Source organism: Thyridium curvatum, assembly GCF_004353045.1.
Source record: "Thyridium curvatum strain D216 chromosome Unknown NODE_3_length_876553_cov_77.224826, whole genome shotgun sequence".
Classification (NCBI taxonomy): domain Eukaryota; kingdom Fungi; phylum Ascomycota; class Sordariomycetes; order Thyridiales; family Thyridiaceae; genus Thyridium; species Thyridium curvatum.
In genome coordinates this window covers 385,641-410,105 of record NW_022156758.1, presented here as the reverse complement: position 1 = coordinate 410,105, position 24,465 = coordinate 385,641, and the positions used below count along the sequence as shown (strand labels likewise).

The following is a 24,465-nucleotide window of genomic DNA, read 5'->3' as shown; positions in this document are numbered from 1 at the left end:
TGGGCCACCGGAGATCTGGTATCAAGTTGACCCCGACGTATTATGTGTCATTTCTCCACGACGTTCCCATCATCGTCCAGCGACGCACTCTTCTTGTCCAGCCCTTCCCACTTATCCATGCCATCACCCTTGAACTGCAGTACTCGCTGCGGGTAGAAAAGGTGGCACTGAGGCTTGAACGCCTCGACGCCCCGTTCGCTGCTGATTTCCTGGATCAGAGGCGGGAACAGCAGTATCATGTTGCGCCCTTCGTCCATGATTGGCGCCCGGCAGAAATCACAGTACACCTTGCAAGGCAGATCGTGGTGCCGTCCTTTGTCCGCAGTGTGGTAGAACCCCAGGCCTTCTGTGCCATTGGCAAAGTTGATATCGCCTTTGTTGAATATCGCTGCCCACTGAAATGGTGCCTAGAGTATACGGAAGAGAAATGAGAACACGTATCCTAGAGCTCATTGAAGAAGGCGGATAATTGAAACTCACTCCATGAAGCTTCTTGCAGTCGCCACAGTGGCAGTATTTGGACGCCAGTGGCTTCTCCCTGCTGAGCTCGTACGTCACTCTGCCGCAGTGGCACTTGCCATGCCATTGAGCTTTGAAACCATCTGGCTTGGGGCCAAACGGCGGCTTGTTTTTCCAGTCGTCTTCGCGATTTGACATCCTGGAAGAGCGTGTTGGTAGGAGTGAAGCCGGATCAACACAATCTCTCTGTATGGTTGTTGCTAGTCAGATGATCTGATGTGACCAAAGCGATTGGTGGGGCTACACTGTTCAGAGATGCGAAGACGCAGACCAAAGAGAAAGCGACCAAGATGGTTGTTTGACTGTTTTCTTGTCCTTTGCATCTGTTTAGCCGACATCTTCTGAAAACAGCAAATTTCGTCGCGACGAATCATCACTGACGTCATCTATGACCCTTGCCTCTTCCACTCGAAGTTGACACAAGACTCCCACTAAAGTCGACGTCAGATACGAGCCCCCCTCCAAATTCCCTTTTGGGCTTCATACGAGTAACTTCCAGTCTCGGCTGAGCCGCACCTAAGTCTCACCTGAGGGTTCTTCGCGCCGAAATCGCTCATACCCCAGACATTGCATCAAGGTGTTGGATTGTAACACTTGTAAACCAGCCTTGGAAGGCCAATCAAAAGCAATATAGAGATATTTCTGTAGGTTTCATTGATTCCATCTCTTAGGTAAGAACTATACTAACATACAGATATAATCTATTCTGCCTTAAGGTACAACTTGTCTAAGATTGCCCTAGCGACGCGGGAAATATTTATGAAGCCAAAGGCTTTAGTACTACCATGCATTTCACAGCATAAAGCCATATCTAATCAGGGGCTACACCCCCTCAACTCCTCCAGATCGTCCTCAGGCGGGTTGTATCCAATCAGTTGGCCCATGACAAAGATAATATCTCACCAGCTCGACTCTACTATCTATTGTTCAGGTCGGAGAACTCCACGACTTGCAAGAAGCGTTGATTGTGTGTGTGGTGTGGAAAGCCGATGATCTGACTCAAGCTTCAGTCCCTATATTCCCTTGGGTAGCTGGGGATTATTATTCGGTCGTGTCGACCTTGCACCATATGTATACGGTTGGTCTAGGCCAAATATCCTTTGTGTAGCCTGGACACACTTTATTAACACATTCATAGAGCTACCTGAATATTCATTTTGAAAGGTGACAGTTTGTATTGTATGTCTCGAATTTAGGAGGAGCTATACAGGGTGAAACAAGTGTCGCTGGACCTATAGATAATTTTATTAATGAAATGGGCCAGCACGTGGTTTCTGTGGCTTTATGAAGCGTGCATTGTATGTAGAGGGGGATGTTTGCTGCCTATCCTTCTCATGGCCACTGATGCTAACTAACATTTTTGAGGACCCGCAACTAGGCTGGGACAACTACCCACTACTCCTGATAGCCAGCGAGAAAAAGAATCGTAATCACGGTAAGCCATTTGATTCCCCACCCTTTGATACATACACTAATTCGTCGCTCATTAGCCAGAGAAGTTTCACTCGAGGGCCCCAGTCTAACATACAAAGCTCGAGCATGGTTTAGCACGGCGACAACACTGTGCGTCGATTCCGCAGCGGGTCCGGAAGTATTTGTCGGGTTCAATTGTGAGGATTCGCTATCTCGGGGACATTGCTGCCAAAGTCCGCATACGAATCAATCGTGATTGCCCCTGAGATGACTGCTGTAAGCAGCGAAAAAGACCGAGTTATCATGATGTGCTCAGCAAGCTATTTCCAGCCTAACAGTACAAGACAGAGGCTGCAGGGTGTCTATGGCCCTCTAATGTCAATAGCTTATCACTCCAAGGCCTCGGGGAAGAGGCTCAACATCTTTTTACATGCCTTTGAGCTTCAGATGGAATATTTCGCAGTCGAAGCCTCCTTCAGCTCGGCGGCCCGAAGCTTTCACGTCTAAGCATTGAGCGGCCGTGCCAGCTTAAAGATCGGGTTGCTGGCCTCCTTGACCATTTTCTTGCCACCCAGCAGCACCCATTGTGTGGCTGCAACGATCCAGCATCGACAAATCATCGTCGTCAAACATGTCTACGTTGAGAAGCACATTGACTTTGAACAAGTACGGTAAACTGGCCCAATTGCACACTCATACCGAGGGATCGCACCATCCTGCCGGTGGAAGTCATCCCCGCTTACAGCCTTGAGATTTTTCGCATCTAAAGGCTCAAAAGCAGCTCGTCACAGAGAAGGGTGTTTCCTGGTCGAAGTGGAAGCCTCCATGCCTGAGGTCCTCCGCCGCCAGTGAATATATGGTTGGCTTCTAAGGCACTGGGGAAGTGAATACCGTCTCTTTTGGCAGTATGTCCGGCAATGGAGACCATCAAGTGTTTCTTAAATACGGTTATAGTGTTCATTGCGTTTTTGGACTGATACTTTAAAAGAAGTGTTGGAACTCGCCTCCGTCATGGAGGCAGAAGTCAAAACTGACAGAGAGATCGAGCTTGGAGGCAGCATATTTTGACGACACGTGGCCACATAAATATTCATGAGCCACTACAGCCGTATGTCAGCACTGCCACCCTCTCGTATGCATCTCCAAAACAGCACTTTTGCAGTGGTTGGGCTCATTTGCTGGGTGGTTGCAGCAGGCAAAACCAAACAGCACAGTTTGGGTGGGGCGCAAGCCTCGGGCTGCCTCTGAGGCTGAATGATAGGCAGCATTGTTGGGCAGTAATCTTGCGACTTGACAGCATCGGGCAGGCCTGACGGGCCTTACATCCTAAGTAGCTTCAAAATCCCATTGAGGGATTAAAAGAAATCTGCTACCCCCCCCAGCTTGCTCAAAGTCCCCCCAACGACATTGAACAAGTTTGAGACGAGATCAGCTCCGCCGGGCGTCGTGAGATACCCTTCACGAGCCCCGACCGTATAGAAACATTCTTATTACATTTTCAGTCCCCTCTTTCCGAAGTAGGTGACAGGGAGACTGATGGATCCTCTAACCGCCCTGGGAGTGGCTTCCAACGTCGTCCAATTCGTCCAGTTTGCCTCAGACTTAATTAAAACAGGAGTGTCGATTCGCGAGTCTCCAAGTGGAACATCCGAAGAGATACTGACTTTGAATAGAGTATACTCTCGCTTGTCCGAGTTGAACACCACTCTGGTCTTGCCGTCAAGTACCGCCACCACCACTACGACATCCAAAGACGATAGAAACCTTGCTAAAGGACTAGAAAAAGAAATAAAGGCGATAGAGGAGCTATCGCTTCTCTCCAAGAAGGACTGTGAGAGTCTCCTGCTCGTCACAGAAAAACTCAAAGCACAAGGCCAAGGGCACTGGCAGACGTTTAAAGCAGCACTCGCAACATCCTGGAAACGAGATGAAATCAATCGGTTGGAGACACGGTTGCACAACATACAAGGAGTATTGACTCTTCATCTATGTACTATCACAAGGTATTTAGTGTTTCGAACAGCAGTCGCAATATACGAAATCAGCTACTAATCAGGTATATCCAGCTGGATTCAAAGCGCGCGCCTCGCTCAACTTCATCTACTACAGAGTGAGAGTCAGCGGCTACAGATCAACCATGATATGAAGCTTCAGCAACAGAGCGAAACACTCAGTTCTCTGTTCGAGGAACTGAAGAAGATCAAGCAGAGTATCAAGAAAGCAGCTCCCGATATCCCGTCGATATCAATGTTCAACCAGGATAGGGTTCTTGTCGAAGAACTCTCTCAACTGTCAATCTCGCAGAGAAATATTGCTAATGAGCATGCACTCCTCAGAAGCCTGACATTTCCATGTCGTTCATTGCGACATTTCTCTATTCCAGAAGCGCAAGCACAGACATATGAATGGGCGTTTAAGGACTCTAGCTCCGTTGAGGGAGGCATGAATCCAGCATCCAGAGACCAGGACAACAGTGGAACTCAACCACGAGCGGGAATCATTAAATGGCTCCAGTGGGGCACGGGAATATACTGGGTTTCGGGGAAACCAGGTTCTGGCAAGTCAACATTCATGAAATATCTTGCAGATAAGCTTTTGACCCTCGGCCGGCTTTCTAAGGCGTCGCATGCGGGTGTAGACAAGAGCATCATCGTGTCGCATTATTTCTGGAACGCCGGCACGCCAATGCAGAAGTCAGAAGAGGGCCTGCTCCGCACATTGCTTTATGAGATTTTCCGACAATGTCCGGATCTCATCTCTCGCGCTTGTGACAAGGAAATATATCATGATGGGCTGCATATGGACCAGCGAACCCCTCTCTGGTCGCTCGCAGATTTGCACTCAGCTCTCCGTCGCATTGTACACGCCCAAGGACTGTCTACTCGGATCTTCTTCTTCATTGACGGTCTAGACGAATATGACGGGGACCACTCCGAAATCTGCAAATCTCTGATAAAATTATCGACATCTCCGCATATCAGCCTCTGTTTGTCCAGCCGCCCGTGGTGCGTTTTCGAACAAGCATTTGGCAAGGGCCCAAAGCTCTATATGCAGGACTTGACACGAGAAGATATCTTGCAGTATTGCAAGGTCCGGTTAGAGACTCACCCTGAGTGGCTCTCTATTGCTTCGGAGCCAGAGAGGCGCACTATGATATCGGAGATCGAGAATAGGGCTAGTGGTGTATTTTTATGGGTGTTTCTTGTTACGCAACAACTTCGACAGAGTCTCACGAACCGGGATCCGTTTTCAGATCTGAAGCGACGACTGGAGACCTTCCCAGTTGAACTTGAGGCCTTTTTCAAAAGAATTCTTGAGTCGGTGGATCCTTTTTATGCGGAAAAGATGTCGACTTCACTTCAAGTGGCAATAAGTGCCTCAGGGCCCCTCCATGCAACAGTTTATGACTTCCTCGAGCAGGAATACGACGATGAAGATTACGTTTTAAAAATGCCGAACAAGATATACTCCAGCAAGGAAGTAGCTGATATTGCCCAGAGAATGGCCTGGAGACTAAACAGCAGATGTCACGGCCTGCTTGAAGTCAACGCGGGATATGGCTTGGTGCAATTTCTGCACCGAACAGTGAGGGACTTTTTGAAGACCCGAGACATGCACGACTTTCTAGTCGCGAAGCAACCTGTCAAATACAACATTCACCTATCTCTACTGAGGGCATATACTGCAACTGCCAAAACCACACAATTTGACATGCCAATGATCCGTCTAGGGTTCGGGCGATACAGCACGCCCCCTGATGCAAGCAGCGACAAAGCAGCAACTCCAATCACGGCGCCACACACTCCGTCGAACGAGCATCCGTTGCAAAACTTGATAGACCTGTCTCTGTCAGCCTTCGAAGAGCTTGAAATATCGCATCCCTCAGATTTGCGAGGCCGGAAGGTTATCGATGAGCTCGACAAAACCTTACTGGACTCACCATGCCTCAATGGGACTCATTGTTGTTTCAGAGAGCAGATCGTTTGTCGACGACTATTGTCTCTCATTCACTCGAGGGTCGAGAATGATTCGCGGTATCTTTCGGATATGCCGACAACGTTCATCACTTGCTTGCTCAATGGAGGAAGTAGCACGCTGGGCTTTTTAAAGACTGACAGAATGTGGGGGCCCGACGAGATTGACCTTCTACGCTGCATTATCGACACCCAAACGCTAGACCTGACTGGCTTCCATGACGATCCCACGGTCACAAACCGTTGGTCATTACTGACGCTACTACTTGAATACTTTACGTCATGGAATGCGGCAATGGACTCCCTAGTCGAGAGACACTTCTGGGCGCTCATGGACAATGGTACTTTGTCACGACTCCTGAATAAGGCTGGTGACCGAAGCTCAGGAAGTGACGTTTTATGGGAATGGCAAGCTCAGCACATACTCGACGGCTATTTGAGACTTGCTTTTGAGGTACGATTCATCCCTTCTAAAGAGCCGGTCTATCTCCAAGTTCTCTTTGGCCTTGTGGAATGCGAGGCTTGCCTCGTAAGCTGCCTCCCAGACTCCAACGCATTCTATGATGAAGACAACATTGGCTTCTCGAAGCTTCTTGCTAGGGTTTGTTTGGATGGAGTCTTAGATCGCCTGCAAGCCAAACCTGGTCGAGATAGCAACTTTCGCCTCCTCTTCGGCGTGATCAATATCCTTCTTCAAAGAATCAATCAGCTTTCAGCTGTACAGAGAGAGGACTTACAGCGAATAGCAACAATGATCCAGGCGCTCTTTCCAAAACAGTTTTGTGAGAGACTGCGAAGTCTGCATCCAGACATGCCATGGGGAGAGAGTGGCAAAAGGGGAGGCGAACCACTGGAAAATGAGAGATACAAAGTGAAGAAGCTGGTCGATTATGACTCCGATGACACGGGATGATGAACATAGGTATGCTGCTATTCAGTCTTAGCAGTCGATGAGGCGTAAGTTTGGAACCACTGGCCAATTCGACATAGGAAATCAGCGAGCGTAGCTCAATACCATATGCTTAGACAATTTACTACACGTACCAGCTTAGGTAGGATGGTCATTGTGTGTGTGGCACGCCTTGCGGGACCAAAAACAAAGTCCAACTGCCTCGAGACAAATAATCCCGTCCGCAGGAGGCTGGAAAATGAATTTGAGCCCGGATTTATTGGCACACTTTAAAGAGATCAACGGCCTAAATACATTTTGTTAGCTCTCCTTTCTTTACGTTACGGGAAGGCAATTACCTTCTCGGCTACCATATAGGTAGGCTGCTGAGTGTTGGTACCAGGGAACATAGGCAGGATGCTCGCGTCAGCCATGCTCAGCCTCTGGGTACCATGAGACGTTAGGTCCTCTGCTACCACGCCACCACACTCCTTAGGCTTCTTGGCAGCCGTCGTAATCGGGTAGAAGTGTGTCGGGATGATGACTCTACGGATCCAATCCTCCAGCTCCGCACCCTCGACGCCAATCCCAGGTGCCGTCTCGACAGGGCCATACGGCGCAAAGTCCAGATCAAATACTATCGTGTTTTAAAAGCTAGAAATACCTCCTTTATACTTAAGCATAAGTATGATTACTTCTCGTAATCAATACAAGCCTGTTTTGGATGTACACGACGCTTCTTGTGAGATTGGAGAGCTCAGTGAGATTCCAAGGAGGCTTAGGGAAGCCCCTAAGAGTATCCTGAGTACACCCAGATTGCCAGATCAGGGATTATGTGGTGATCGTTTTCAGTGTCTACTTTCATGGTGCATCAATCTCACTAGGCTCGGCCCGCTTCGAGGCAGGGGTCCAGTGGGGGCGAATCGAGTCCAGTCAGACAATTGTGTCCATCCCACATCGCGTCTTCATACCTGTCTTGTAGAACTTCATTGCTGCGCAAGGAGGTTAGTCTACTGAGTACTGGTTCAATACGAACGGGATAAACTTTGTCGGTATTCTCATTGATGTGCTCTATATCATTATCAATATAAGATGAAATCCAAAGAAAAGTTGAAAACGTTATCCACCAAGCCGTCACGGAGTAATCTAGCGACAATATTCAACCCGAACAAACTTGCTGAGACCTCTCTACATCAACCGGGTCTGCGGATCCGCCGCAGCAAAGATCAGCCTCTCCATATGCGTCTCAGGCCTCTGCCCATCCGTCCAGTCAACAAGCCCGAACCCAGCCCCATGCAGCTCATCTCTCCACCTCGTCTCCGTTGCCAGTGCGTGCGTGCGCCCATCATCAAACAGCCACCACCCCTCAAATAGCCCAAAGGTCATGTCCAGAAAACACAGGCCCCGCATCAGCTCGAGTAGCAGTAGCATGCCATCCGCCGGCCGCAGCACGCGCCGTATGTGCGCCAGACTGCGCGCGAGCGAGCGCGTCGCATGCACGGCGTTGGTCGCCAGCACGATGTGCTGCGTGCCGAACAGCTCCTCCTCCTCGGACTCGCCCGCGCCCTCGATGTCGTGCACGCGGAACTCCAGCTTGAGGCTCGGGTGGCTCCGGTACTCCTTGGCCCAGTCGCTGCGGCGCGCGGCCGCCACGAACGACGAGGCCAGGTCGGTAAAGGTGTACACGACGGGGACGCCCAGGCGCGCCAGCAGCGGCAGGATGCGCCGCGTGGTGCCCCCGGTACCGGCGCCCATCTCGAGCACGCGCAGCGGCTCTTGTCCTCGGCCGTTGAGGTGGCTGCCCAGACCGGCTAGGAAGGCCTCGAGCTGCGCGTGTAGGGCCTGGAAGAGCGGCCACTCCGCGTAGAAGCGGCTCACGAGCTCCCGCCCTACGGGGTCGCCGAAGACGACGCGCACGCCGTCCGTCTCGCCTCGGAGGACTCTCGCCAGGTTGCTGCCGGCGTGGTGAGTTAAGCGGTCGATGATCTGATGGTCGGGGAAGCGGACGCGCAGCTCTTCCAGGACTTCGTTGCTTGATCGGGTCGGAGCGGCGACGGCAGTTCGCTTGACAGTTTGCCCGTCCACCGTGACAAGCCCGCCACACTCATCTCGCAGCATTCGGTATAGACGATCCACGAGGCGGCCGTGTTCGGCGCCGTGAGAGACTCTCGTGAGAGTCTGGCCCGCTGTGGCTCCACGTATGTGACAACCGAGCTCCTCAAAGGCCTCAAGCGTCAGAGCTACAGCCAGCTCGGTCTGCAGTGGCAGCACGGTTGAGGCGTAGTTCGCTTGATTCCATTCTACGATACGCGTGTCGGTCTGGGCTTTGGTCTCGTGGAAGGCGTTGATCACGTCCCTCATGCGTAGCTGCGTTGAAGGTGAGTTCTCAAACGACACGAATCTATCAGCATCTTTGTCTAGTTTCCCCGAGTCGGAGCCAGTGGCTGGTGTCGTCAGGGTGCTGCTGTCTGTTGCAGCACCCGACAGCGATGATGAAGGAGAGAGGCTCTCTGCGCTAGGCAGGTCCTCATCATCATCTTCCGCCATCTCCGAAACTGTCGCCGCCAGTATGCACTGCACCAGGCCCGGCAGATCGCTGATGGAGGCGATATCGCGCTCGGGTAGGCCAGCATTGGGGAACGCCTTCTCAAGCTCGTTAGCCAGTTCCATACTGGTGAGCGAGTCAATGCCGAGGTCCGCAAGCTTGCTGTCATCTTTGATCTCGGAAGGCTCCAGGCCTGACATATTGGCGATAACGGCCTTGATGCGCAAGGAGAGCAACGCCTTGCTGTTGTCGCCATTGATCACCCTCCTCGGCTTAGGCTTCTCGGGCCGAGTCTTTTTCGTTGCCATTTCCGTTACCAGGGGTTGGGTAGTTTGGATCCGCGCGATTGGGGGCTGCATTTTCTTCGGCGCCATCACAGATGCTGGACCCGTCAAACGTGTAAGCATCTTCTTGACGGACTCCTTCGACGTTCGGACATATGCGAGTCCCAAGATCACATCCAGTAGAGCCCCGGACGCCGCGTCCAGGACAAACACGTCAGTCACCCATTGCTGACGGCCGTCATCCGGAGTCTGAGCTGGTGAGTGCGTAGCAAAGACATGGAACTCGTTTGGTCGAGGGATGCCCGGCGCCCGAATCCACTGGTCAAAGCCGCTGGCAATGTAGATCGTGTCATCATTGTGCTCGTAGTCCGCCATCAGGCAATTGGTCCAGATACCGCCAATCTGACAGAATGCATCGGCGAGGTGGGCATCGAAACCAATTTCTGGAGCTGACGATGTATTGCCTTCGGCAACGATATGCCCGGCCGATGTGGTATTACGAACGGCTAGCTTCTGTAGGCGCCGGAAGCTGTTGCCGTACTGGGCGATGTCCCCGAAGAGACGGTAGATACTGCGGTGGCTCAGGACCTCGCCGTCGCCGTCGTCTGAGCTAGCCCGCTTGCCGCGCAGCAGGCTCAGGGCGCGGAGGTCATAGGCGCTCAAGAGCCGCTGGAACCTCGTGATTTCGCGCTGTAGAGCATCGTCATCTTTGGAGCTGAAGGATATGCGCCCGGTTGTGTGGGCTACACGTGCTCGATCGTTGACCGTCACTGTGTCGATCTCTGTGCTGAATACTGAGAAGTGATATGCTTGGTTACTGACATCCTCTTCGGCGACTTCGATCCAGGATGTTTGCTTCCCTGTGTCATTGGCACACAGTGGTGAATGGTATTGCACTTCTTGGATCTGCGGCTCGTGTTCGCTTCCGTGTAGCTGTGGATGCAAGCTATGGAGGGCATCAATGACAAATCCTAGCTGTGACGTGCCTGGGCAGAGGGGTGCAGTATGGGCAATCACATGTCTGGCGAGTAGCTGCCGATACTTGGCATTGGAAGTGTTGATGCGGAACAGTGCAGTGCTCCTCCCGTTATTTTTCTTAACACCAAACGATGTAAGAATGTCCTCGGTACTCGCTGCTTGCAGTTGGTGCTGCCCGGGTGTAGCTGATACTGGCACGCTTTTCAGGTCAAGCCAGTGTTGCGCGTCGGGGTCGAATTGGTACGGTGGAAGGAGAAGGAGAGACTGTGCCCCGCTGTGATGTACGTGTGCCCAGTGCTGTACATCGAGACCAGCCTTCCAGAGGGCGAGAGTTGTGTCGGTCAACCTGTCCCACGCATTATCGGAGTTGGTGATGTTGACGCCGTGGAAATGATGCGACGTCTCCTCGCCGATAGCCTTGGCTGCCATGGCTGTGACGGTAGAGTTGCTTCCCGCCTCGAGAAAAACACACGAGTCACCGGCATGCTTACGCACGATTCGCTGCACCGCTGCAGAAAAGTGCACCGGCCGGCGCATGTGGTCGGCAACAAACCGTGTAGTCAGAGGTAGACTGGTCGTGTCCTCCCGCGTGGCATGCTCTAGCGGTATGGAGGGAGCGTGGAATTCAAGCCCTTGTGCGCTCTGCTCCAGCTGAAAGATGAGCGGGTCGACGAGCGCTGAGTGGAAGGCATTGGTGACCTTGAGCAGGCGCCTACGCGGCTTGATAGTAGTATCGTCTCTATCCGTTTCTGCGGCACCAAGTAGGTTGTCCAACGCTGTCATGGCCTCCGCCGGCCCTGCGAGGGTAAAGCTTCGCGGCCCGTTGTAGCACGCAATGCTGACGGGCGGATCACTGGCCTTCTTGAGACGGTTTGCTCTGGCCACCAGAGTTTCCACTTCCGCCTCGGCGCTGTCGATCTCGTCGTACTCGACGGCCATCATGGCCCCCTTGTCCTCGCCCCACGCATCTCTCACCAATGTCGCGCGTCGGACGACCAGCTTTACTGCATCACCCAGTGACAAGGCTCCAGCGACACTGAGTGCGGTCAGCTCGCCGAAGCTGTGGCCAACGAGGGCGGTTGGGCGGACGCCGGCGTCCATCCAGCTGCATGCGCACGCGTACTGCGCCGCGAAGAGCGCGGTCTGCAACACGACGGTGTCGGCTATTGGCTCGCGGGAAAATATTGCAGGGAAGATGCTGTTTGCGCCTAGCTTATGCACGAGCACGCTGTCGACACGGTCCAGGTGCTTGCGTAGCGTAGGCACGGTGTCGTACAACTGCCGCGTGAGCCCAACCCATGACGCGATCTGCCCGCCGAAGCAGAGGATGACCTTTGGTTTGTCATCACTAGTGACGCGGACTATGCTGTCGCTTTTGTTGCCTGATGCGAGAGTGGACAGCTCGTTTTGCAGTTCATCGACTGAGCGAGCAGAGAACGTCGCCTTCATTGGCAAGCTCGCATCGGCTTGGCGGGCAAGGCTGTACGATATATCTGCTATCGTGGAATCCTGCTTTGATGACCGAAGGAGATACTGGCTCAGAGAGTTGGCATTGCGGCGGATGCCTTTGTCGTCCAGACCACAGAGTATGAATGGTTGCTTGACACCAGTGGCAGGCAGGCTGGCATCGCTGAGACCACGTGGGGCTTGCATGACAACGGCTGCCGCATTGGATCCTGACGCACCATAGTTGTTGATAAGAGCAACCCGGACATCGGCATCCCATGACTGCACGCGGGTAGGGATGAACATATGATCCCGTGCCACATCCAGGTTTAGAGCAGGATTGGCGGTGTCGAAACTTGCCTGCGGCGGGATGAGCCCCTTGTTCAGCATCAGAAGCACCTTGATCAAGCTAAGGATACCCGAAGAGGATTCGGTGTGGCCGAGCAGACCCTTGACCGAGCTGACAGCCAGGGGCTTGTCCGCCTTATCGCGATTCTTAGCACCGCCGAGGACCTGTCGGACCGCACCGAACTCGGCGGGATCACCTACAGCCGTGCCTGTGCCGTGCGCCTCGCACACAGTGATATCCGCCGGCCGTACGTGTGCCTTGGCTACGACGCCGGCAAACAAGTCTGCAAGGGAAGGCGCATTAGGTACGAAGATTGGTGTGCAGTTGTGGTTCTGCTGGACGGCTGTCGCGGTGATCACGCCAAGCACGGCGTCGCCATCAGCCACCGCCCGGCTCAGGGGCTTCAGAAACACGGCGCCGATTCCCTCGCCGCGGCAGTATCCGTCAGCTTTGGCGTCGAATGGCCGGCACTGACCCGTGGGACTAAGAAATCCGGCCGCGCCCAAGTTCTGAAACCAGAGGCCAGAGCCGGCGAGCACGTTGACGCCAGCAGCCAGTGCCCCGGCGCACTCGCCCGATGCGATGGCCCGGCACGCCTGGTGTACGGCCACCATGGACGAACTGCAAGCCGTGTCGACCGTCAATGACGGACCTTGCCATCCGAAGTGGTGTGACACCCTACCCGCGATGAAGCTCTGCAGGTTGCCCGTCGCGGAAAAGACATTGGCCGAATGGCTGGCAACGTTGTCATCGTACTCGTTTAGATGAACACCAACAAAACAGCCAATATTCTTGGCGCTCTTGTCGGCGTCATCATCGCGGTGATGCCTCCGCAACTGTCCACTCATGGCAACTGCCTGGTAGGCGACATGCAACAGCAGCCGCTGCTGCGGGTCCATGCTCTCTGCCTCGCGCGCCGTCTTGCGGAAGAAGCGGTGGTCAAAGTGACCCGGCTTCTCAAACAAGTTAGCGAACCACCGGCGGGTCGGGTGCTCCGTGGTGCGGAAAGGTCCCTCAAGGAATGTTCGATCATTACTCGAAGCTGATTTGCCCACTGCGCCGGCCATGTCGATCTCGCGGTGCTGCGACTGTCCAGCCGCCAGCAGGTCCCAGAATTCGTCCACATTCTCAGCACCCGGGACCTTGCACGCCATGCCTACCACAGCGATGTCACTGTCCATCCATGGGCGGTCGAGACCATCATCCTCCCGGAAGTCTTTCTCGGCGGCGTCTTTAGCCTTGCCTCTGGTGTCGCTAGCAGATGTTGATGCTGGAACCGTAGCTCCAGCAGCATCGGCACTGGAGAAGTGCACCAGGCCCATGCCCCCAGAATGACTCATCACTGAAGGAGGAACATTGCGTTCAGGGCCGAATGAGAAGATGCGTGCCTCCTTGCTTTGGGTCCTCCTATCGTTGATAGCTGAGCCCAATGCTTCTGCCCAGTGAGGGGGTTCGACAAGGATGGATCTCAGCACGTGGGCATGCAGCGAGCCTTCCACGGGGAAACTCCCGGCGGCATCGTTCACATGCGTTGGCAGCGCTAAAGATGAAGCATCTGGGAGTCGGAAGGTGTCGTGGGTATTGCAAAAGTTGAGCAGTCGCTCCAGCGCGCCAACATGGTTCGCCGCAGAGTGGTAGCGGCCACAGAGCCCAATCTCATTGACTTTGAGCCCGGTAGCATTCAGGCGCTGGGTCAAAGAGTCTATTGTGTCTTGCGTAGTTGTGATTGTTGCGCGGTGAGTGTCGTAGAAGACGGATATGTAGGTTTCGTTCTTTCGTGTATCATTAGCTTCCAAAGAAACATGAGTGGGCCACTTTGAGTGGGAATAGAAAGAGACAAGCTACGTACCTCGGGGTAGTCGTTTAGAATTCTCGTCAGTGTATCTCGTGAGGTGCTACCTGCCCAGGAGACACTAAGCGAGCGTGGCCGTTTCGCCAACCCCAATGTGCTGACCTGGCTGTCGATGACAAGGCCGACAAGCATGCCGATCCGAACGGCAGCGGCACCATATTGCCGGAACTCATCATGGTTGTGCGCAGCCGCGGCCGCAAAGGCACTCAAGAGCCCGGTACACAGACCGATAGTCTCTACACCACTATTCAGCCATCCAGGTGATTGGGATTCTTGTCCTTGTTGGCTTTGCGTTTTGTCTTCCTTCTGTTTATGTGAAAATCGAACAAAGGAAGCATATTGCGTAAGCTGGTCGATGATTACGAGTGGAATCAGCAGGGAGTTGTTGAGAGGTAATGGGACGCCGAGTGGCCGAGCAGGAGTGCGAAAAGCCTCAGCTAGCTCAGAGAAGTCACGCCTAGCAACTTCACAAGTAGCTGCATCTAAGACGTCGGCAAGTCCGGACCGGGCCTTACTGCAGTCAGCCGCAAGACGCTCCACGACTTCTTCTTGCAGCCAGCTGATTTCATCGGTATCGAGAACAGTCTTGCGCACACGCGCAAAGTCGTCCAGCCCATATGACAAGGCCAGAGAGCTGAAAACTAGCAAGCGGTTATCATCTGCTGCAGCACTCAAGGCTGAGGACTGTTTGTTGGATCTTGATTGGACGGCCATGGTCTATTGGTGGCACGAGTGGTGAGCTGTTACGTAAAGTTGAGTAATCAATAGATCGCTGGAGTTCGGCGAGGGAGTGATAGAGCAGACGCCGGAAATGGTTGTGTCTTTGGTAAAGTAAGCTGATTGACTCCCTGCCAAGAACAGGCGAAACTACACCGTGCAGTTTTCAACAGACTCTCTCATTTATTTCATACAGACAGGACTGGGAGGGACTATTTCCTATTTACTTCTTGTGTTAACGGGTCAAAGCTTGAGTCTGGGATGTCAGAAGGCTCCAGCATGTGTCGTGTATCTTGCTAAAACCATGTTAGAAAAGAGGAGCCGGTCGTCTCGGTGACTATTTATTGGACCGCCGCTCGGCTGAGCTTCTTTGAGGGGATCTAAAAGGGTCTTTCAAGCTGATGTCGTTTGCAACATCCTTCTATCCATTATCTGCCTTTCAGCCTTTTGAGCCAGAGCAGTTGCTGTTGTCTTATCTGGAAGCGAACTAGGAATAATGCCGGAAGTCTTTCAATTGGTGCAAGAAGGCACAGTAAGCCTGACTGAGGAGACGAGAATATTCCCGATTGAGTGGATAGGATGTTTAGCAGCTTACGTTCACGCAATCTCGGCATTAAATCTCTATTAATGTAAGATAATCAAGTGCTAGTCTGGCTATGCCTATCTGAAGAATTCCCATCAGCAAGTCAGGTTACATACGAAAGACTCTGCCTATCTTTCTTTAACTCCAACTTCTCTTTAGCTCACGTAGAAGACTCCTCCATACCATGCTGATTGAGATCTCTCTCGATTTGTGTTGTGAAGTACCGTAGTCAAGAATTTGTTGTTGACACGGCAGAGAGCAGTCTCGAGTCAGAAAAGAGAGTCCCAAAACCTGGTCGCTCGTCTTCTCTACCACTCCATCCCCAAACTTGCATCAGAAGTGGCGATAATGGAAAGCAAAACCCAACAGTTGCTGCCATCATGCATCGTCTTCGGTTCGCTTACGACTTGGCCTCTAGAATCGGAACTCGAACTTGTCCGTGATACTTTGCTCACGAGCAACAGTCACCCAGGCCGCACGGAATCAATCGTCAACGCACTTTGCAGCCTTCCGCAGCTTTGGGAAGAGCTGCTTTCCCGGCATGTTGGGCTTGCAAGGCTCCCATCCGGCCGGGATGCTGCGGACCAGCTAGCGCGGTGGGCATCTTCCACGGATGGAAAGCTGCCCCAGGGCGGCCAGCAGCCCATGTTAAATCGACTATCCATGCCGATGACTGTCCTGAGGCATTTCACGCAGTACTTCAGATTTATCGATCAAATACCACTTGCTGCGGACACAGATGGCGCGGCAACTCACTCGACTCTCCTAGACGCGCTTAGAGCCCCGGAATCTGGAGAGAGAAGAGCTGCAGGCATTCAGGGCTTCTGCGTTGGACTTCTAAGCGCACTCTCCATAGCGGGTGCCCACGATCAGGTAACGCTCGCGAATAATATGGCTTTTGCTGTCCGACTGGCATTTGCGGCAGGCATCTTTGTTGATCTAGATGCTCTAGACGAAGGCCAAACAACTTGCCTTGCCATACGATGGCGTGCACCTATGGGATTGGACGATGTCGAAGAGATACTGACAATGTACGACGGGGTACGTAATGACCTAGCATCTGTATGTGCAATATCCGTCTAATACAATATCACAGGCATACATCTCCGTGCTCAAAGATACACACGACGCTTCCGTCACTGTTCCTTCAGCGTCCATTGGCGCCTTGAAACAGGAATTGGCCGACCGGAAGGTTTCAGCGGTGGATACAGGCTTAAGCGGGCGATATCACTTCTCGCCACTTGAGCGCGCCGTCGAACCCATAATGGAGGCTTGTAGCGCACTAGGTTCGACATCATTTGGCATGCCTCGGGTTCCAGTGCGGTCAAACGATGATGGGAAAATCATGGATGATAGCAACCCTGCCACTCATGTGAGAGTAGCACTGAGATCTATCCTCGCTGCCCGTTGCAAGTGGACATCTGTCATGATGCCTGTTGCTGAGGCGCTTCGGTCATTGCCCGGCGCATTCATCCAGTCATTTGGTGCTGATGCCGTTCCACTTTCGGTCTCGAGAGAAATCAAGGTCGTCAAGGCGGCAGACATGTCCGCCAAATCTCAACAGTCACGCCCAGAACAGCCCCAATACCCGGCAGGGGCTATTGCTGTGGTCGGCATGTCCTGCAAGTTTCCCGGCGCTGACTCGGTCGACCAATTCTGGCAGATGCTTCTCGACGGCCGGTCCTGTGTGGAGCCGGTTCCGCCATCACGGTGGACTGAGGAGATGTCGACGCGTGCCGGGCTCAACAAGGACAAGAAGAAGGACAACAGCAAGAAGCCGCAGAATTGGGGCAACTTTATACGCGACATAGACGCCTTTGACCACCGCTTCTTCAAGAAATCCGCTCGTGAGGCCGCCTCAATGGACCCGCAGCAACGGCTCCTTCTCGAGGCCACTTACGAAGCCATGGCGTCGGCTGGCTACTTTGCCAACCCTTTCCGGCCCCACGACGTAGGCGTATACATTGGCATGAGCTCTACCGACTACGACGCCAATGTCGGCTCGCACCAGGCCAACGCCTTTTCGACATTGGGCACGCTGCGTGCGTTTATCAGCGGCAAGCTATCCCACTTCTTCGGCTGGACCAGCCCGTCGCTCACAATCGACACGGCGTGCTCCTCATCCGCTGTGGCGATCCATGCCGCATGCCAGGCCATCCGCAACGGCGAGTGCAGCCGCGCCGTCGCGGGCGGGATCGTCCTGCTCACGGCGCCTTACATCCAAGAGAACCTAGCTGCTGCGCACTTCCTTAGCCCTACGGGTGCCTGCAAGCCGTTTGATGCACGTGCAGACGGTTACTGCCGGGGCGAGGGTGTAGGGTTGGTCGTGCTTAAGGATCTCGTGGCGGCACAGAGGGACGGCAACGAGATCCTCGCCGTGCTTGGCGCAACCGGCGTTAACCAGAACCGGAATTGCGGCGCCGGCAGCAGTGCGCCCATCGCGGTGCCTGTGGCCGACTCGCAACGACAGCTGTTTGAGGCGGTAGCAGCGCGTGCCGGTATTATACCGAGTGAATTATCGCTGGTTGAAGCGCACGGCACGGGTACGCCTGTCGGGGATCCGATTGAGATGGAGAGTATCCGGGCTGTGTTCGGCAACGGGAGCCCACAGCATCGCCGCAAGAAGCCGGTCTATGTCTCGTCGGTCAAAGGCGCCATCGGCCATCTCGAGGGTGCATCTGGTGTTGCGGGTCTGATCAGAGCCATCTTGCAGATCGAGAAGCGCACGGCAACCTTGCAAGCCTCTTTCCGTTCCCTCAACCCGAAAATTCCCGCTCTTGGGCCTGACAACATCGTCATTCCCACCCAGGCTGTGCAGTTTGCAGACACAGACTTCTTGACAGCATGCGTCAACAACTACGGTGCGGCGGGAAGTAACGCGGCATTGATAGTGATGCAAGCTCCGAAAAAGCCTAGAAGAAGGACCGCACCGTCCTCACTGCAAAGGCAGCCAATTCTCGTGACCGCACACACAACAGAAAGTCTTTCCACCTATTGCCTCACTTTGGCAGACCAGCTACAAGCATACAGCACTACAAAGGAGGGAGTTTACAACCCTTCAAATATCGCCTACAGCCTTTCGCGAAGGCAAAACCAAGAGCTTCCATACACATTCATAACCACATCCTCGGATCTGAAGGACTTGGAAACTCAGCTAAGAAATAATAGCGCCGCGAATCAGAGCAAAGCGTCCGACCCGAGGCCTACCAAGGCACCTCCACTTGTCCTTGCTTTTGGCGGCCAAGTCCGCGATCATGTCAATCTCGACAAGGAATTCTACGAGCAGTCAGCACTCTTTCGCTATCATCTAGACCAGTGCGATGTGACGCTACAGTCACTAGGCTTTGTGAGCGGTGAAGAAGAACAGCAAACATCACTCCTGTACCCTGGCATATTTTCCCTAGAGCCTGTATCCGATATCGCCGCCCTGCATGCCATGGTGTTCTCAGTACAATATGCCACTGCCAAGGCATGGATGGACTCGGGACTTGTTGTCGACGCGGTGATAGGCCACAGCCTCGGTCAACTCACGGCTCTCTGTGTGTCCGGTGCGCTCTCCCTTGTCGACAGTCTAAGGCTGGTTGTCGGCCGAGCAGAGCTGATGCAGTCGCACTGGGGCTCCGAGCGTGGCGCCATGCTCGCAGTCGAAGCGGCTATCGACACTATTAAACAGCTTCTCACAGATGGGGATTTCGGCACCCTGGAAGTAGCATGCTATAACGGACCCAGGTCACACGTCCTTGTCGGCTCAGCCGCGAATGTCGACATCTTCCAACGGCACCTCACCGACAAGGGCGTTCGCGCGAAGCGCCTGGCTGTCACTCACGGTTTCCACAGCCGCTTCACCGACACCATGATCCCACCGCTCGAAGATCTGGCTCGCGGATTGGGTAGCATGTGCACACCACAGATACGTCTGGAGACCTGCTCACCTGGTGCGAGTTGGTCGGAAGTAACGCCAGAGCTCATAGCACACCATACACGCGAACCGGTGTACTTTACGCAGGCGGTTCAGCGGCTGGCTGAGTCGTTCGGGGAGGGATGCACGTGGCTTGAAGCCGGGTCGGATTCAGGGGTCGCAGCCATGATCCGACGCGTCTTGGATGACAGCAAGGGCAGTACAGGTCATATCTTTCAGCCCATGGTGCTGAGCAAAAAGAAAGAGTCTGTGCCAGACGTGTTGGCGGACGCTACGGTGAATCTCTGGCGGCGCGGGCATCAGATGCGCTTCTGGGGGTTTCATCCTCGTCAGCGAGACCAGTACGACTTCATCAGGCTTCCACCATATAGCTTTGAGAAGACGAGGCACTGGCTCGATATCATTCCCCCACAGCCAGTCATCGTCCAGGTTCCGCAGCTCCAAGCACCCGCAGCTGAGCCTGTAGGTGAGACGCCAAGCCTTCCGCCGAGGCTTATCACACTCCAGTCGCGTTCTGAAGGCGGCGCCACATTTGGTGTCAACCCCCAGTGCGAAGAGTATACTCGTTTCGTGGGCGGCCACGTCGTTGCTGGCGCCCCGCTGTGTCCGGCTACTGTGTATGTCGAGCTGGCTGTGCGAGCTGCCAGAGAAGTCTTGGCGCCTACGTCTATGCCGGCAAGCTTCTCCGTGCAGGACTTGAAGATGGAGTCGCCGCTAGGTCTTGCCACCGACCGTCGCGTCACGCTTCGGCTACGCCAGTTGAGTGCTGGATCTGATTGGGCATTTGATGTGTCCAGCCAGCCGCTTCAAGGACAACAAGCAAGTGGGGATCGTGTCTCGGTGCACGCCGTGGGCCATGTGATTATCCAGGAGAGTCCAGAGGAGCAAAGTGCTGCTGGTGATGAGCTGGCGCGCTTCGAGCGCCTTGTCAGCCAAGAGGCTGTCGACGCACTGCTACACGGCACCGAGAACGACACCGCGGAGTCTGTGCATGGATCTATGGTGTATCGGCTGTTCTCTCGGGTGGTAGAGTACGATCCACTATATAAAGGTATTCGAAACGTGGCCGTAGCCACCCGAGGAAAGACCGACACAGCCGCCGGAACTGTGACACTGTCGAACGGCGATGCCATGTATCGGGCCAACACGTATACGCTCACGCTACCGTCAGTGGTGGACGCCTTCATCCAGCTTAGTGGAATCCACGCAAACATATTTGACAAAGGGTGTGCCGAGGGTGAGGTGTTTGTTATGACAAGCCTCGCACGTTTAGTCTTTGGGCCAGACTTTACTCTAGACGGTGAAAAGTTCAAGTCAAGGAAGACTTGGAAGATCTGGCTTACTGGCACCGAAAGTCAACCTAGCGACAAGGAGCGTGCCCACGATTTGTTTGTCTACGATGCGACAACTGGGCACATAGTGGTCCTCATCCTAGGTGCGCGATTCACAAGGGTCTCACTAGGTTCCCTGTCCAAGGTTCTGTCTCGTGTCAACATAAATGGCAAGACTACACAACGTGCGCCGGCACCTGTGCCAGAGGAGAAGCGCAAGCAAACAATGGTCGAGCTTACCCCGGTAGTGACCACACCTCAACCTGTCGTTGCGCCACCAACTACTGCAGTCGTGAGGCAGGCCAAGCCGGTCACTCTCGATAGGAACGGCGCCATCTTCGATGCCGTCTGTGAACTAGTCGAGCGCGTCGCCGAGGTACCTCGAGATCAAGTCAAGGGCAATGTGTCACTAGACGAGATTGGTATCGACTCGTTGATGCTGATGGAGGTCTTCAGCGAGATCTCTGCCCACTTTGACATCGAGCTACCTCTCACGGCCCTTGAGAATATGGCCGACGTCGACGCTCTGGTGCGGTACCTGATTCAACAGGGCGCGTCGTACGGTAGCGATACCGGACCAGGGTCCTCAGAGGATGGAGACGCATTCTCTTCTACACCAGCTAGCAGTGTGGAGATCTCACCTGTTGCCGCCTCTGTCTCATCGGCCACCTCACTAGAGGCAAAACCAACGACAACCGCTGCCCTGGTAAACGGGCTGGCAGCGCTCCTGCAGTCACACCTGGAGTTGCCGTCGCCACCCACCTTGGAAGCCAACCTGGCTGATCTGGGCCTGGACTCGCTCCTGTGCATCGAGCTCGCTAGTGATGTCCAGTCAGAGTTTGGCGTTGAGCTTGATGTGTATCAACTAGACGAAAAGTCGACTTTTGCAGATCTAGTGCGATTGGTAGATCCTGAGTTTACAGGCGTTGTGTTCCAGAAGCAGCAGACCCAACCTACCAAAAGCACTGAATTCATTGTCAGTGGCACACATAAAAATGCCCTTGCAGCTGACGATGTGCTAAGCAAGGTTGGCGGACAGCTTCCCCAATCTGAGCCTCTAGCTCCATTCTCAAATGCAGCACAAGTTTACGAAGACACTCGGCTGGGCTTCGACCAGTTCGTCGATGACCAAGGCTTCACCGCGTTCTGGACAAACGTGTATCCTCATCAAGCCACACTGGTCCTCGCCTATGTCGGCCAAGCGTTCAAAGAGCTTGGTGTGGACCTGTCAGCCATCCCTGCCTCGCGTACCATTCAACCTCTGGCCGGGGTTCTCTCGAAACACAAACATCTCCTTCGACAGTTGCACGAGATACTAGTGGACGGGGGTTACCTGACAAAAGAAGGAGAAAATCACTATACCCGAAGCTCCAAGCCATTTGACTTGGCACTTCCGCAGACGCTGCTGGCCGAGATCACGCGTCGCTTCCCACTACATGCCGCTGAGCACCGACTCCTCGATGTTACCGGATCTCGTCTTGCTGCATGCATGACAGGCCGTGCCGAACCACTGCAACTGCTATTCGCCAACAAAGCAAATCGCACGCTGCTAGCCGAAGTGTATGAACGGGGACCGTTATTCCATGCTGCTACACGCTTCCTAGCCACGTACCTGGTCCGTCTATTTTCGAACGCCAAGAAGCCCGTCCATCTACTCGAGGTCGGCGCTGGCACTGGCGGGACCACTCGCTATCTGGTCGATCAGCTCTCTCGCGCCGGGGTAGACTTCACCTATACCTTCACCGACATCTCTGGTGCGCTGGTCTCACAAGCGCGGACCAAGTTTGCTGCCGGCCCTCTGGACATCAGCGAGCGCATGCGCTATGCCACGCTCGACTGCGAGAAGTCGCCGCCGGCCGAGCTGACGGGCCGCTACGATGTGGTTATCTCGACAAACTGCGTGCACGCCACACCCGACGTGAGTGTGGCGGCTAGAAACATTCGCCAGCTGCTCCAACCCGATGGGTTCCTTGCGTTGGTCGAGTACACGCGAAACCTTTTCTGGTTTGATGTCGTCTTCGGCCTGCTCGACGGCTGGTGGCTCTTCGTCGACGGTCGCGACCATGCTCTGGCATCCACCGAGTTCTGGGACGGGGCACTTCGCCAGGCTGGCTTCCCCCACGTGGCCTTCTCCGGCGGTGATACTGAAGAGGCAAACACGCTGAGGGTCATTTGTGCCTTCAACAAAGGTCTCAGTGAGGCGTCCTTGCAATCTGCGGCCTTGCCGTCTGCTCCCCCCTCCGTGCTAAACCGCCGCGCCGGAGTGACTGTGGAGACTGTCGCGTGGAAACACATCGACGGCGTGGAGCTACTCGCCGACGTCTACTCTCCGGCTGACCAGGATGTACCCGGCTCCAAGCGGCCAGTTGGTAAGTACAGAACTTCTAAGCGCTCACACGGCGCGAACCACTGACCAACGCAGAATAGCTCTTCTCCTGCACGGAGGCGGCTATGTAGCCTGCACCCGGCGCGACATCCCGATGCGCCACGTGAAGCGCCTTCTCGCACTCGGCTTTCTCCCCATCAGTATCGACTACCGGCTTTGTCCGGAGGTGAACCTTGTTAATGGGGCTTTAGCCGACGCAGTCGATGCCATCGCTTGGGCTCGTGGTCCCTTGCTACCAACCCTGCCTCAATCAGGTCGACATGTTGACTCTGAGAAGCTTGCCGTCGTCGGCTGGTCAGTAGGCGGGCATCTGGGTATGACAGCGGCGGGGTCTTGCGCGGCTGCTGGAGTTCGGCCGCCGGATGCCGTGGTGGCTTTTTATGCGCCGTCAAATTTTGAAGATGATTGTGAGTATCCCTCTCATTCCATATATCGGGTGCTTCTCGCGGGTTCTTACAAACTGTACAGGGTGGAAGCATCCCATCTACCCCTCGTGCATCCCTGAGTCCCCAGACAGCGAGATCGGGTATGAAAAGGATCTGTTAGAGGGTGTGGGCGACAAATGTGTAAGTGCTCCATCCTCTGCGAGCCTTGAAGACGGGTCATGAAACTATTACTCAACATTCACAGCTACCCGGCTACGATCCACCTAGCAACCGCAACCGCCCAGGCATGTTCATCACGCTACGCGACCCGCGCTGGCGCATCTGCGCGCACATGAACTGGGCCGCACAGATGGTCCCGATCCTGGTCCACGGGCTCCCGGGTGCTCGCCAACTAAAATTTCTCGCCAACGGCGATGAGAGCAACTATCCCTGGGCTCGTCTTCCATGGCCCACGCCTGAGCAGGTCCGCGCCATCAGCCCCCGGGGCCTCATCGATGCAGGCGCGTACGGCAATGTGCCGACGTTTATGGTCCACGGCACATTGGACGACTTGATCCCCGCACAGCAGACCGCAGCCACGATGGCGGCACTGGCGGCACGCGGTGTCGACTCCGAGGCTGCTATTGTGGAAGGCATCGGACATGGCTTTGATCTTGCGCCTGGCGCGGACCCGAGGAGCGAGGGTTGGAAGGCCGTGGAAAGGGCATACGAGTTTCTGTGTCGCCATGTGATGGTGTAAGTGTCTATGAAGCTGCCTGGTCAAATGGTTTTTGGGGGGCTCGAGATGCAGGCACATGGTTGATTTATTAGGGTTATCTTTTCACAATATTTTCCATTGGTATAGACCGTTACTACCATACACTTGAAATAGTATAATGAAATTGCACAACCATC

At 54.3% G+C, this 24,465-nt stretch overlaps 5 protein-coding genes across 5 annotated transcripts; 2 read left to right on the top strand and 3 right to left on the bottom strand.

Moving 5' to 3' along the window:
- Positions 1-47: 47 nt before the first annotated feature.
- On the bottom strand, positions 48-657 carry E0L32_000824 (uncharacterized protein; the record flags this gene model as incomplete). Its single annotated transcript, XM_031143084.1, has 2 exons — positions 48-407; positions 481-657. The coding sequence occupies 2 exons, from the start codon at positions 655-657 to the stop codon at positions 48-50; spliced, it is 537 nt and encodes a 178-aa protein (XP_030994358.1).
- Positions 658-4,074: 3,417 nt separating this feature from the next.
- E0L32_000823 (uncharacterized protein) lies at positions 4,075-6,819 on the top strand (the record flags this gene model as incomplete). The annotated part of the gene is made up of 1 exon (XM_031143073.1): positions 4,075-6,819. One exon carries the CDS (start codon positions 4,075-4,077, stop codon positions 6,817-6,819), a length of 2,745 nt encoding a protein of 914 aa, XP_030994357.1.
- Positions 6,820-7,136: 317 nt separating this feature from the next.
- On the bottom strand, positions 7,137-7,785 carry E0L32_000822 (uncharacterized protein; the record flags this gene model as incomplete). Its single annotated transcript, XM_031143063.1, has 2 exons — positions 7,137-7,432; positions 7,767-7,785. 2 exons carry the CDS (start codon positions 7,783-7,785, stop codon positions 7,137-7,139), a joined length of 315 nt encoding a protein of 104 aa, XP_030994356.1.
- Positions 7,786-7,983: 198 nt separating this feature from the next.
- Positions 7,984-14,963, bottom strand: E0L32_000821 (uncharacterized protein; the record flags this gene model as incomplete). The annotated part of the gene is made up of 2 exons (XM_031143053.1): positions 7,984-14,169; positions 14,247-14,963. 2 exons carry the CDS (start codon positions 14,961-14,963, stop codon positions 7,984-7,986), a joined length of 6,903 nt encoding a protein of 2,300 aa, XP_030994355.1.
- Positions 14,964-15,897: 934 nt separating this feature from the next.
- On the top strand, positions 15,898-24,310 carry E0L32_000820 (uncharacterized protein; the record flags this gene model as incomplete). The annotated part of the gene is made up of 5 exons (XM_031143042.1): positions 15,898-16,590; positions 16,646-23,168; positions 23,227-23,592; positions 23,654-23,751; positions 23,816-24,310. 5 exons carry the CDS (start codon positions 15,898-15,900, stop codon positions 24,308-24,310), a joined length of 8,175 nt encoding a protein of 2,724 aa, XP_030994354.1.
- Between the last annotated feature and the right edge of the window lie 155 nt (positions 24,311-24,465).